The sequence below is a fragment of the Lynx rufus genome, unplaced genomic scaffold, assembly GCF_022079265.1.
Source record: "Lynx rufus isolate CCGP_SWC_20201006 ecotype Redwood Valley unplaced genomic scaffold, mLynRuf1.p SCAF_6, whole genome shotgun sequence".
Lineage (NCBI taxonomy): Eukaryota > Metazoa > Chordata > Mammalia > Carnivora > Felidae > Lynx > Lynx rufus.
The window spans coordinates 38,344,054-38,359,120 of NW_025814878.1; the positions used below are offsets into that span (position 1 = coordinate 38,344,054).

The 15,067-nt window shown below is 42.6% G+C and overlaps 1 protein-coding gene across 1 annotated transcript in view; it reads left to right on the plus strand.

Annotated features, from left to right (window-relative positions):
- The first annotated feature begins 2,911 nt into the window (after nt 1-2,911).
- The window catches only part of MAN1A1 (mannosidase alpha class 1A member 1), a 170,134-nt gene continuing 157,978 nt past the window's right edge, over nt 2,912-15,067 (plus strand). Inside the window, exon 1 of the mRNA XM_047102417.1 lies at nt 2,912-3,633. Coding sequence (XP_046958373.1) covers nt 3,013-3,633 — 621 coding nt within the window. The 5' untranslated portion in view covers nt 2,912-3,012. The remainder of the gene's footprint in view (nt 3,634-15,067) is intronic.

Consider the following 15,067-nt stretch of genomic DNA (forward strand, 5'->3'; position numbering starts at 1 on the left):
CCATGAATACACAGGACTTTGTGTGGTTATTTTAAAGGGTTTTACTAGGTTAGTTTCTCTTTAAATTGGTATGTCTCTTTAAATACTGTCTGATTTTTTTTAACCTGCTGTAGCCCAAATATGAGCACTCCCACATATTTCTCATCCTACCTAACACAGACTGGCCCCATTTAAAACATATCCTATAATCAACCACTTATGCTATTTTCTTATTTAACAACTCATTAAAGCCAGGCTTCACTCATAATAAATCTCTGTTTTATAAGAAATGCAGGTATTAATAAAGTAATCTTAAAGTAACCTTCATAAAGGGAAACAGAAATAAACAGAGCAGTCACTTCAAACACAATATAGATAAATCAAATTTAAAATTTTAGGAAAAAAATAATCCTTAAGACCATATGCTAAATTTTTAATAGTTCCACAATTTCAATGGGTTAGTTGCCCAAATTGTTTGGTGTTGAAATTGAAGAACGCCAAAAGTAGAATTAAGTCTGTAACCCCCTTCCAGTACCATTTATTTTAAACATGCACTGAAAAGTAGTTTTTATTACCTTTCTGGAATATTTAATAATACTAATTTTAAATTAAAGTTTCTAAATATTTTTTGTGGCTATAAGAAATAATTCTATTCCTAAAACGTAATAATTAAAATAATAAGTCATTCCGGAAAAGATGATCACAAAGGGATTGGCGTTTAGGGTACTAACCCTAATTATTATCTATCTATCCATGAGGTACTGAACTTTAAAGCTGTTGAAAATAAGCAATATTATTTCACACTGACTCCAACTCTTCAGTCTATCCACAACTAGCAAATGTAGTTTGAAACAAAAATTACTATTCCATCATTTAATTTTTAAAACATCGTTGTTTTCTTTTTCAGTCCTTCTAAACTTTGTTACCCTGCTTGGATATGCTGCACTCTTCTGGGCGTAGAATTTCACAGCAGTTATCAGAATAACTAAAGCCATAGGTCGGTTTTATCAAACAACAACCTCCCATCAACAGAAACAGTGGGCATGTCACTCATTTTACTCAAAATAAAGACACAACAAATAGTGATGGTTAAAATGAACAGTTAGATGAAAACTGTAATGAGACTTTTTATATTTTCTTATGCAGTCTAACACCTGAAACAACGGTACTGTGGGCACCTTCCTGTAAATTGCCAGCTGTTTCCTTTGTTTTTAGGCAAGCAGAAACAGAGCTAGTCACGCTTCCAGAAAAGGGGGAGGCATAGGATAAGGCTGCTTCAGACTAGCTTTCAGAAATGAGAAGTCAGTAGTCAACTTTTTCCTCTCTGATAACCCTTCGTTTGCAGAGTAACGGGGAAATTACAAACACATTTTGGAAAATAACGCTGTCTTGAAAACCATCTCTATTGGACCAAGTCCTTACTTCCCTGGAAGTAGTCACAGCCAAGACTTAATTTCAACACAGTGTTGAAATTTATTACTTGAAGCTATGGCATAAAACTGTCTTCTTTAAATGGAAAATTTGACTAACTTCTATGAGGTAAATGAATTTTGAAAGTGGGAGTGGGAGGAGGAGGTACACAACTTTTTTTCTTTAAGTGGGAGGGGGAAGGATGCAGACCAAGCATCCTGAGCAACCACAAAACGATGAGTCTCTTAGGACGCTAAAGGATGTTGGACCACAGAGCTCGAATGCTCTCGGATCACAGCTCCTCGGCGAGGGACTTTTGGTTTGACTGCCACCGGGCACCGGGGGAATCCCCGCCTTGGGTAAAAAGAGGGAACTGGAGAAAAGACACGTTCTGAACAACCCGGCGTCGGACGATTCTCCGCGAGACGTGGCCTTCCCGGGACCCCTCGGAGCGGGCCTGGCGTGGCCCGGGGGGGCGGGTCCGAGGGCCGGCAGGGAGGTCCTGCGTCAGTCCGGGCGCCTCCCCGGCCACTCGAGGCCAAGGAGCCCCTGCGACCCGGGCCCGAGGACCGCGCGGGATACACTCCCCGACCCCGAAACCCCTCTCTCCCCACCCGCTTCCCTGCGCCCCGGGCCTCCGGCGCGGGTCTGGACGGCCAGCCAGCCGCAACTCCCGCCAGCCCCGCGCCTCCCAGACCCGCGACCTCCCCGCCCCCGGCCGGGCCCCCGCGAGGCTGTGCTTCCCGTAAACTCCCCGCCCCGCGCGGCCCCCTCCCCGCCTCGGCCCCGCCCCCGCGGGACCCTGAGCGGTGCGTGATTGGCCCGGCCGCGCCATCACTCTCCGGACGCGTCACCGCCCTCGTTTCCGAAAGCCCGGAGACCGGCAGTGGTATTAGTGCTCGCGGGGCCGCGGTGGAGGGCGTCGTGCAGCCCTGCTCACTCCTACTCGCCCGCGGGTCGGCGCGCTAGCCCTGCCGAGCCGCGACCGGGGCTGCGGGGTGGCCGGGCTGCGCGCTCAGCCGCCGCCGGGGAAGCAGAGGCAGCTCGTCCCAGCTCCGAGATGGGGAGCTGGCGAAGTTGACGAGCCCCCCGACCCGCGCTGCGTCCCTCCTGCCCAGAGGCGCGCTGCCCTCTCCAGGAGGTGCCCGCACGCGGCCCTGCTCCAGGTGTGCGCAGGACACCCCGCCCCCCGGGACCCGAAAACTTCCCCCCAAGTCCAAAGAGGGAGCTCTGAGGGCGGTGCCCGGAGCCGGACTCCCCACTCCGCGCTGGGGGAGCTGTCCCGGCGGCTCGCACGGCCGTCGGAGGGCGGAGACCCTCTGGAAACTTTATCACCATCATCGTAATTACCACATTTTACTGTTTCTCTCCCCGCAGGGGCTGCAGCCAGCGGTCTGTCGCGCGTGCTTGTTTGCCAAAGGAGCTGCCCCTGGGAGAAGACCCACGGAAGAGTTGTTTCCCCGGCGCATACCTGCAGCCCAGCCCAGGGGCTCGGGCGGCCTGGATGCGCAGGACCCAGCCCCGCAGCCGCTGACGCCGGGCGGCGGCGAAGTTTGGCTGCTGAGCGGCGCGGCGCAGGGCCACTGGACAGCGGGCACCCCGGCGGCCGCGGCGGCTGGAGGGATGCCGGTGGGGGGCCTGTTGCCGCTCTTCAGCAGCCCGGCGGGCGGCGGCCTGGGCGGCGGCCTGGGCGGGGGGCTCGGCGGCGGCGGCAGCGGCGGCAGGAAGGCATCCGGCCCCGCCGCCTTCCGCCTGACGGAGAAGTTCGTGCTGCTGCTGGTGTTCAGCGCCTTCATCACGCTCTGCTTCGGGGCGATCTTCTTCCTGCCCGACTCCTCCAAGCTGCTCAGCGGGGTCCTGTTCCACTCCAGCCCCGCCCTGCAGCCGGCCGCCGACCACAAGTCCGGGCCTGGGGCGCGCGCCGAGGACGCGGCAGATGGGCGAGCCAGGCGCGGCGAGGAGGGCGCGCCCGGGGACCCGGCGGCCGCCCTGGAGGACAACTTGGCCAGGATCCGCGAAAACCACGAGCGGGCTCTCAGGGAAGCCAAGGAGACCCTGCAGAAGCTGCCCGAGGAGATCCAAAGAGACATCCTGCTGGAGAAGGAGAAGGTGGCCCAGGACCAGCTGCGTGACAAGGCGGTGTTCAGGAGGCTGCCCCCGGTGGACTTCGTGCCCCCGATCGGGGCGGTTGGCCGGGAGCCGGCCGACGCAGCCATCCGCGAGAAGAGGGCAAAGATCAAAGAGGTGAGTGCACCGTACTGGGAACCCCTCCTGCCTGGCAGCGTTTTTCTGGGAGAAAAGACAAACCTTTGAAACTCTTAAGACTGTAACATTAACGTGTAAGGGGACATAGAGGTTTTTCGCTTCCACCAGGTGCAATGTCAAAGGCTCTTTCGTTTTCCTTTTTTCGCTATCGTAGTACATGTAGCCAGTTACGATATGAGGTTGAATCCCGTTGCTTTTAACTTGCATGCTCTGGTAAGCATAAGCCACGAGAGGTACATTACATACATGGGCAGGTGGTGTGCAAACGTCGTCTTTCACTGGCCACTACACGGTTAATCGTCCCTGCGAACTGACAGCGAAGGTCCCAAACAGCCCCAAAACAAGGCTCGGACATGGCTTGAAATAAATGCAAAGCATCAATCGCGCAGGATTTAGAACAGAGTTCTAACAGCAAGCCAGCACACCCTGGTGTGGCCTTATTCTGCCAGGTGGCATCCTGTGTATACTTACAGACTATAAAGGTGAAACTTGAGAACTCCCTATAACAGGGGACATGCTGTTGTTTACACTTTAAAAAAATGAAACATTTAAAGAGCCAGCCTATTGTCTCTTCTTGCATTTTTAATGTAGCCAGAAAAAGAGTATTTTATGTGATGCAACAGGTTTGCCTCCACAGTAGCACAGAGATGACAAAGTTAATCCAGGACAAACATGGACTTTGATAAGTCTTTCATAATTTCTTTCTCGTACTTGTAACGTACGGTTACTTCACTGGCTTAAAGCTGAAGGGGACCTTAAAAGTCATTTAGGGCTGTCAATTTAAAGATGAAAGTTGAGAAGCCCAAAAGCCCCAGAACCAGTTAGTGACCAAGTCAGGACTTGAAGCCCCGTCACTGTCACCAGTCAGCAGGCTCTTTGTGGACATGCTTCCTTCCACGGCTACTCTCCTGTGTAAAACTGTGCCCGCCTGGATTTTTACACAATCCAAGAGCTGTAGGAACCATATTAAAAGCATTTCATCCCAAGTCATTCTAAAATGCATTATGAGGGGAAGTAATATTTTTATCATTTAAAAAATTTCACAGTCTCCGAAAATAAATTTTGTGTTTTGATATTGGGTGGGTAATCAGGAAAGGAAGCATCCTCATTCCCCCATTTTCAGAGAATAAACAGAATGTTCGAGTTGGTGAAGAGGTATTTAGCGTGAGTGGCTACAGAACAGGCAGCTGGATTGTCACAGGATTTATGACCTTAACTGTAAGACCAGGTGAATTTGGTTAAGCTGTAATTGAGCAAGTTAAAGTGGATTTGAATCCCTTTCAGTTTACCCTAGGCACGAGGAGGGTGCCTTCTTCCTTTTGTGAAGGTAGCTTCCTTCAACAGCCCATCAGCCTTTCTACTTTGGGACTCTTCCTTAGGCATAGAACCCCAGACTTGAGGGAAAGGATTTTATGCACCTGGACAACTTCTGTCGTGCAGATTCCCTTCTCTGGGAAGCCCTTCAATCCTGCCAGGGCTACCAAACCAGGAAAATGGGGGGAAAAGCTCTACTTCTCACCAGTCTCCCTCTCCTCTTCATCTCCCATCCTCCTTAAAAATTTCCAAATGAAACCTGTATGTAAATTAACCCCAAATCTGTATGTTTACGTTTCCCTTAGGTTTAAAACAGTGTAATTCACATGTTTCACGCCTTTAAATTCCTATGAGCTGCCACTTAGTGCAGATCACAGTTGTCCAAAGAAATTATTTCAAATACTGAAGATGCATGGAAGTTAAAAAGCGATTGGTACTGACCAATAGCGATTAAAAGTGCATTTAGAGCAGAAGCAGTGGGAATTCAGGACAGTATGCGTATCTGCCCGTATTAGATCCATGTTCTCTGTCTCTCTAAATCAAAAGGTCTTAATTAGCCTTATAAGGAAAATTTATGTAGCCTTCTGTGTCTGTGTGGTGCTAACATCTTAGCAGTTAGATGTTTTGAAACTGCCCAGTCTTGCATAAAGTGGTGGAACTAAATGTGTTCTTTAAAATTCCATGTTGCTGTGAAAACCCAAAAAAGCTGACATAATTAGCTTCAGTGTTTAGTCAAAAGCTAATGGGAAGAAATGGATTATGGTTTTTCATCAGATTAGTTCAGGCAGATGTGCTCCTTTGTAAACCACTCCCCCCCCCCCAAAAAAAAGTAACTCATGCCATTCTGAAACTGTGCTGAAAATGTTCAGGTTTAGAGGGGAAAGAGTGGTTATCCGTTGTGAATAGAGTGAGTACCCTGCACTTTAACTTCACACTTTTAGAGTCTGTTTCTGGCACCACCGTGGACATTTGTCACGGACCAGTGGATCTTTGCCTTGGTTTTGATCTTTGTTGTTCCTGTATTTTCTAGTTTTCTTTATATACTTAGGTTCTCTATCACACCTGAATGTACTAACAGTTTTATAGCTAAAATTTAGAAGGTATAGGCAAGTCTAATATGTTGAGAGCGTAGACTATAATTTCTGAGCCAAACATTTATTTTGTAAATTTGGTTTAAAGGCAGCGAATACTGTTTTTATACTGCCAACACAATTGTTACTGGCACTTTGGTAAATTTTTAACAAATTTGTGCCACGAGCAGACAGCCATAATTTCAAATAGGATATTGCCTAGCACTCTTTACAAAAAGGCATTATATGCTGTTCAATACTAATTTGACGGATGGTAGATCTTTGATGTAAAACTTAAAATTGAAACCAAGATACCCCCCCCCAAAACAACTTTGTAAACCAACTCTGGAATTTCCCTGAATTTTATAATACATAATACATATTTTCATGAGTTTGATCTGTTTAAAATTGTACTCAGGTTGTGCTTAATGTAAAAAGCAGTGTTAAAATAATGAAGTACAGAAGTTAAAATAGCACCATGGAATTTTTAGAAGAATAGTTTCTCTTCTACCTTGACCCTTTTTTTTTTCTTTTAATCGGGAAGCTCTTTTCCTGTTTTGTTTTGTTTTGTTTTGTTGAGTCTATACAAAGAAGTTGCTGTCCTTTAGGATTAGAGCCATATTCCTAATTTAGAGGATGAATAATTTCATTTTTCATCTATTGGAATTATGGAGAGTCCTTGAGTAATAGGGGCTGAAGACAGTTAAGTTGTCAGAGGGATTCCTCCTTTCTCAGACTGGAATCTCCAGCTGGAATCTCCACCAACCTAAATGGGGTAGGGATGAAGGGGCTGACAGTCAACTTTGGGTCTATCAGGTAAGGCTTTAGGACTGGTTAGCCATGGGTCACAGTTGTCTCTAGGCTTCTCAAAGCAGTCTTTAGTTTTTTATTCCAGACCTGTTTATATGATCGTAAGTTTAAAGAAAATGTTCATATTGATAGCTAATGGTTAAATACATATTTTTATGCCTTAGTCTAGTCTTACGTTGTTCTTGAGTCTATAAGTCAGCTATTGACGATCAACCCCTTTTTATTAAAGATCAGATGTAGGAATAATCTACCTTGACAGACTAATACTTTTATTTTGAAACTCAGCTTTACAGTTTATTTGTATGGGTAGTTCTGATGTGGAAAATAATATTTGCATAATACTAAAAGTCACAATTTGAAGACCTGACTCTAGAGGAACTGAAATACTCTCAGGTTACCTCACCTATCCTGCTCATCCTGGTCTGAAACGCACTTGATATTAACAATGGGCAAATGCCAGATTCCCCCACTCTTAGGTCTTTCCCCAGAGCAGGTAGGTCATAGAATGTTAATAAAATCTTTTTTTCTCTTTAATGAATAGATGAATAAATTCAAATTTCAATGGTCTAAGTACTAGAGTAGATGCTGACTGTTGAATATTAACACATGAAAGCAAGAAAAGACTGTGAATGGATAATCAATTACGTTCAGCTTAATTTTCTGGAAGCTGTTGATAATTTGAGAGGAGTATTCTGTCTTCCTCTTTAAACTAGGCCTGGGAACCTAGTTAAGGGTATGAAAAGTGGTTAAAAAGTGCATTTTCAAGTCAATGCTTCTGTATGTCTTCGGTGAGCTGGTAAAATAAACCATCCTAAGAAATATATCTTAGTATTTCACATATGCCTTTGTATGACATCTGAATTTTTGGATGTCAGTGGAGAGCTTACATATTTGTATTGAATTATTCCATAAACTATGGTAGTACAAATTCTTCATTAAGGAGAGTTTAAAGCATGTGTCTCAATGTCAGAGAAGAGGAATACCCACAGACCAGTATGAGTGATGAGGGATAAATATACATGGGTAGATCAGCACTACATTGGAACCTGATTATACCCTCTGGCCCAATAGAGAACCTGTGGCCTTTTAAGTTCTTTATGGTTCTACAAAACCATAAAAATGTATGTGTTTGTCAAAGATGAGTTTTGAATGGTCAAATAGGAGCATCTACCTGGTGGACTCCAGAGATAGTATGAAATGCTTGACCCTAAGCAGATCTACATGGTAAAGGAGAAACCAGCATTTGGTAGTTTAAGGAAGAGATTCTTTCTTTGGGGAAACTAAGTCATGACTTTTCCCTCAGTTCTTAGCCTACTGTCTTGTTTAGTGTTAAGTAATTGAACTACCTCTAGCTAACCACGCCCCCACCCCTTTACCCCCACTCCCAAACCTGTTTAAAGATCGTTTACGCAAACTATGCAAATTTTTTTTTCTGTTACTAACAATATGCCGTAAAAATGATAACTCTCTGATTTTTAAAAGTAAATATATTCTCTGAGCCATAAAGTGTTCATTCATCTGTATGAATCCTTAAAGATAGCTCAGCTTATTCATTTTACAGTAGATGAAACTGAGACACAAAGATTCTTCTGGAAATCACATTAGAGTTGAGGATGGAAGAAGCCCTATCTCAGCATGCTCACTGTCTTACCATGGTTTGCCTCCTAAATCAAATGCCACTGAAGTGTATAAATGGACTGGCCATATTCATTATTTGAAGGCCTTAATGTAGGATGAGTAGAAAACACAATTCTGCAGTATTATAAATCTGAGTTTATATTAGTTAAGTTACATGAACTGTAGTCATTGTTTTTTAAATCTTATTAGCGGCATGATTTAGAAGACCTCTTCTTTTTAAAGCCACTCAGGAAAAGTTTGATGCGACATTTTTTTCTCTTTGTAAAGATCTGTGGGAAGCCGAGACATTTGTAATCATTCAGTTGGACATTCTTTACAAAGAGAGGTGGGGAAGCAAAAGAGAAGAGAGACAGCTTAGAGAAAAGAAGTGTGACTGTGTGGGGGAGTGCTTTCAAACTATAAATGTGCATATTCTTTTGACATTGCATCATGTGTAACGGTAGAATTGATAGCTGGCCTGCAGGACTGTATTTTTCAAAAAGTAGACATACATGTAAACATTACACCCCTATGGGTTCTATATTGTGGGAGCACAGTTCTCTTTACCCAAGTAGGTCCTGAAGAGTCTCCAGATGCCCTTGCCTGTTCCTGCTCCAACCACTTGCAGTGCTGTGGTGGTGAGAAGGGCTGGTCTGGAGGCAGATGACCTGAACCTGAATCTCTTCCATTTCCAGCTCTTTGACCTTAAAGGAGTTACAGTTTAATCTTTCTGAGCTTCACTTTTCTCTTTTGTAAAAGGAAGATAATAATGGCACCCATTTTGTTGGATCAGAGGTCTCAAATGAGATCATCCACACTGAACACTTCGAACGATATTCAGCGTGCCAGGTGTGTGTATGATAAATGCCACTTGCTATTATTATTAGTCGCTACCTAAAGCTATCAATCTAAGATTGCATTGTTTCATACTGTTTAGTAAATCAGGAAGTGGATAATGAAGTTTCAAAAAGTTACCAAAAACAGTTCAAATTAAGTTTAGTGCTTAAAAGGATACATTTCCAGCTCATCAAGATGATCTTTCCAGACAGCTATGATTTTACTGTGTTACTGTCAACTCTGATTTTCTCAGATTCCTTCCGAATTCCAAAAAAACTTCAGGTATCTTTAAAATGATAGACTTCTTCAGCTTCTGTACTTCAAGTATTTGTCAAAGAATTAGTTTCTTTCTCATAGTCAAATGTGCTTATTGCTGAACTGCCATCTTCTCAGAGCCATCACAGTCCTTGAGTTACCTCTTAGGCATTGAAACTGTTCCCTGAAATAGATTGAGTTAAGTGTGTTTTAACCAGTTTTACCTTTGGAGGAATGTTTTTAAGAAATGAGAAGAAAATTATTTTAGACTTGACAGAAATTTACTTCATCGTGATCAATGCTATAATCAGAGCTCAGTCTATCCCCTAACAATGAAAATTCACATAAAGCATTTATACTTTATAACTCAAAGGTTTTGCCCTTCTTTGAGAGCCATGAATTGAGATTTATTAGGGTTTCTGGCCCAGAAAGACCTCTGAGATCCTGAAGCCCAGTACTCATTTTCCATGAGACACAGGGCCCAGCGAGCTGTGACTTCCTGAAATTCCCCCCAGTGCACTAAAGTCAGAGCTGGGAACTGCGTCTTAGCCTGAAGGCCCCACTCTGCCTGTGATTTCTTGACTCTAATTGAGATCATATGTTTTGGAGGCTGGCTGGCCTGGCCCTCCCTCCTACTCAGCCCTGAATGGCAGACCAGCAGTGAGAAGCCCCACTGAGACCATCCGAGAAGGACAGGAACATCTTTGCTTGGTAAGGTATTGCCTGAGAAAGCAATGCTGACTAATTCCTTTGCTCCAAAGAAGGGGGCAGCACTGCCCTACTCCCACTGGGTCCTGACACAGACATCTGTGATCACTAGGTACTTGAAAGAAAACCAGATGAGATTAAGGTTTAAGAGCATTTAAAAGGCACAGCCCTCCTTTCCATCTTGAATACTCTGGCAGTTGCTTTAGGTACATTAATGCCCAGGAGTCGAGCAGATAATCCAGAACAGAGATAATAAAATTAAAAGGCCCGCTATCCTTTGTAGTCACTTGTCTTTTGTAACTAGAATGCCTGCCTCCATCAGGTCCTTTTTTTCAGTCCATTTGTGTCCCGGTTCTTAAGCTTATCAAAGGCCCGGTTCCTGATTTGCCTCACTGCTTTCCCATCACTCTTGCTCTGCATCTGTTCATTTAGTGACAGGCCATACTATACTACCTTTCCTTTGCACTTCTTCACACTTTGGTATGTGGGTCCCCCACTGGGTTGTCCTGTCCCCAGTCCTTAGTTCGGTGAGGGCACTTGGTGTGAGAGGAGGCATGGAAGAGAGGGATGAGGACATGAAGAAACACACCAGCTTCTTCCGGGGGGTCTAATAACAGCATGCCATATGCTGACACCCTCTTTGCTACAGACTAGCAGGGATACCTGTTTGCCGAGGGTGTGGGTTTATGAGGAAGGGTGTGGCCAAGAGGCATGTAAACAGGCTGTGAACTGATGCAGAGGGAACTTAAGCCATGCAAAGTCCATGAGCTATTGCTGGAATCTATCTACCAAGTCCTTTCTCACTGAATGGTCTTTTCAAAGTCCTATGAGGAACACTTGATTTTTCTAAGGGTCCAGAAGGTCCAGAGACAGGAGGCCAGGGCTCATGATCCCTGCTGGGGGGTAGCCATGTCCAAATTCCCTGAGCTGATGTTTGGGCATGATTGTCTGACCCTAGTTCCCCTTTCACAACAGTATGTGCTGGAACTGTGTAAAGTGTGTGTTTCCTCACTGACTCTCTGTCAGGGCATAAGGCTAAAGGACAGCCCTGTGGAATGATGAAGGAAGCGCAGGGGTGTGTTCCCAGTCTCGAAATCTCATTCCCAGCTGCCTGAAATTTTGCCATCAGTGCCTCCCTTTCATAGATGTATTGCTTCTTAAAGGCCGCTGTTAAAAGTATATCACTCAAGTTGCCCAGCAGAAATTATTATACTTTGAGATTTGTCTTAGCAAGGGCGAGAATAGGTTTGTAGAAGAAGGAAATATCTTTCATTGTCTTATTTCATTACAAACTAATGCTGGCCAGGGGTGGGTGGTAGTGGGGAGAACATTTAGAAGTACACAGGAATAGAAAAAGGAAAAAAAAATATCCTTCACAGTCCTATCATTTAGTCACAGGTAATATCAATACTACTTCACCCCAACATATAGGGTTTTTTTCCCCCACAGTTATAACTGTGTCATTTGGTGATAATATAATATATGTAATTGAAGTATCATAGTTTGTTTAGCCATTCCCTTGGATCTGAACATTTAGATTATTTCCAGTTTTTATTTTCATATAAAAAATGCCGAGATAAACACCTTTGTCCATTAAGTTTCCATATCATTTTTTATTGCTCTAACCCCCCATAAGTAGGATTTCCCCTTGAATTCCTAGAAGAGGAAATGAATGGATCAAGGGATCATAGTACATTTTGAGGGCTATTTTCCGAAAAGAATTTATGCTTCCACTTGTAATATAGTGACTGTAGTCTACTGAATCTTTGTAAATTTCATAGGTGATGAAACAGTATCTTTTATATTTAATTTGCGTTCCTTTGAGCAACAATTTCTTCTGTATTGGTTGACTAGTTGCATTTCCTCATTGTGAGTTGGATAGAACAAGGAAGTTATTAAAGGGCAGGATTTAGGGAAAAGGCAAAGCCTGGAAGCCCAAGGAGTGGGGTGTCCATCAGAGAAGGTGGATCTAACAAGCTGGCTGGTTAGACATGGGCTCCCAAAGGAGGCAAGGTCCTATAAGGTGATAGACAGCATTTTATTTAAAAAACAAAAAACAAAACATACAAAAAAACTTACAATAATATTTGCTTCCTCCCTGAGTTGGACCCTTAGAATAAAAAAGTATTCTTTATCGATAGGGGTACTTACCAAGAACCTTGGAACAGTCTGCTTTTCCGCAGCTAAGACCCAGCCAGCTTCCATCAGCTCATCTTCATTGTTCTAGTTGGGCTTTTGCATCAGATATTTGAGGAAAGTATTGGCCTCTTTAAAGATCTGGGGAAGGAGGGAGACATCCTTCTCCTTCTAGAATCATCAGGATGGTTTCTTAATATTTTAAGATTATAGTTGAAGATCAAAAATAGTCCAAATAGAATTTCAGAAGTGATTTTAGTGATGCCAGAAAATGGCAAGTCTTAACAAAGCTGATTTCTTACAGAAGAAAAATTATGCTATTTATTTTACAAGTATTTAATGTTTTAAATATGATAAATATGCATTTTGCATAAGGTATTTTGAGAGTGCAAGAAAAGCATGATTTGCTTATGAAATTTGGGCTTTTTGTTTTTTGCTACTCCTTCAAATAACGTGCTTTTAGTCATGCGTTTTTAAGATAGTGAGGAGCTGCACATTTCAAGATGTATTTTTACTCTGACCTTGGTTAATTCATAAAAGTCTGCCAAACGCCAGAACTGTTTCAATTTGGCTCTGAGACTGCGTTAACATGGTGAATAACGATTGACATAAATGTACTATATTATTTTTATAAATTGTGGTTTAAGATGATAGTAATTTTAGAATGTTTAGGATGCTGTTCTCCGAGACATGTTATTTTTGTAGTCAACTAGCAGTGTTGAATGTTATGATGTATCTAGTCAACTACAGGTTTCATCTCATAATTAGAAATGTTTCAACAGTCCATACTGTGTCCTCAGGAGTTATTAGCCCGAGTCAGCAATTTTATAAGGCATTCTTATTAAGTGTAAAAGGACCTCTACTTAGTAATTGGTGTGTATTTAATACATTGTGTATATTTACTCATATTAAGCATTTTGGTTAGTCTTCATTATTTAATCCTCCTAGGGATTACTTAACTTTGGATATGTGATGAAGAACTTATTAGCTTAAAAAAAACAACAAAAAGGAAGCTGGGTGAGGTGGGCAATTTGAGGAGCATAAAAAATGAAGATGATTTATTAACTACTGCTTTAAGCTGTTTTAGCAGTTAGGGTGAATAAAAATTATGATTTAGTAAGTGGTCTATCAATAATAAGATAAAGCCATAGCATAGGTTAGAAGTACTTTCTCTTACTCCAAGAGAACTGTGATGTTGGCTCTTCATTGTTGTGAATTGGTTCCAGGACTAACATGTTGAGAGCGGGACAGAGCTTCCCCCTTATGTACCTAATGGGTCAGCTAACTCTGGGCCTTGCCCATAATAGGACTCCGTAAATATTTGTTGAATGAATGTGCTTATTTAAGCAAACATACCAAGAGGAGTTACTCAAGTGTGACACACCTACCCCCACTTTAATTTTTTTTTTTTTACATTTATTTATTTTTGAGAGACAGAGCACAAGCAGGGGAGGGGCAGAGGGAGAAGGAGACACAGGATCGGAAGCAGGCTCCAGGCTCTGGGCTTGAACTCACAAACCGTGAGATCACGACCTGAGCCGAAGTCGGATGCTTTACTGACTGAGCCACCCAAGCGCCCCTACCCCCACTTTATATAATCACATAATCCAAAAATGGTGTCCACTCATCTTTGAAGCCCCTTCTATGAATCATCATAGGCTACAAGCCATTGTCTTTTGAGGGAAAGCTTGATACTTTTTAACAGTCAAAAGTCATTCATAATCAGATCTAGTGAATAGAAATTAATCAATGTAGGAAATACCTTTAACCATTTTAAAGTTTTTTTCACAATCATTTATAAAACGAAAACCTGTATTCATTTTTTATATGATTCATAAACTGGCTGTGAAGATTTTTCATAAAAAATCTTTTGACCGGATGTAACAGTGCTGAAATCAATGTAGATACTTGTGAGATATTTTTGGAAGTCAATACTTAATTGAATATAAAAGTTTGTGTTTGTTTAAAAGTTAGTCTGCTTTATGTTTACATTCAGTATTTTATTTTTCAGGTACGTGACTTTTAAATTAGGTAGGGTCCTCATTCATTTCTATTCATTATTATCTAGAGTTGTGGATTACATTTATGAAGAGTTGTCATTTTTCTTAGATTTCAATTTTATACATGAGACACCTAATTAAAGTTGGTTTGGGTGTCCCCCTTCCTGCTGCTCCTGCCAGCAAATATTTTTGAGACAATGATGTTTTTATAAGTAATGTTTACAGTACCACCCTGAAATGAAAAGTAATAGGTTAGGGGTTATTTTCCACTAGAGAAATTAGAATTTAATAAAAATTTCTCTGTAAGAAGGTGTGATATTTTGCAAAAGAACCTTGGTCTCCTGTTTTCCAATTTAATATTTTGTAGCTCCTGAAAAGGGCCGTCTCATATAAATAATTGCACGGTAGAAGCTCTGTGAACTTTATGAATTTGCAAATGGTCCCTTTTCTAATTCATTCTGCAGCTCACTATTAGATGAATTTTCCTAAAACATCACTTTTCTTAAGTCACCTATCTCAGAGGTTTTAGTGGGTCTCCATTTCCTGTGGAGTAGCAATTCAAACTTTAGCCAGCCTCAGAATCCTTTGGAGGGCAAATTAACACAGATTGCTGGGCTCTGCCCCCAGAATTTCTGATTCAGTAGATCTGAGTAGGCCCTAGAATTT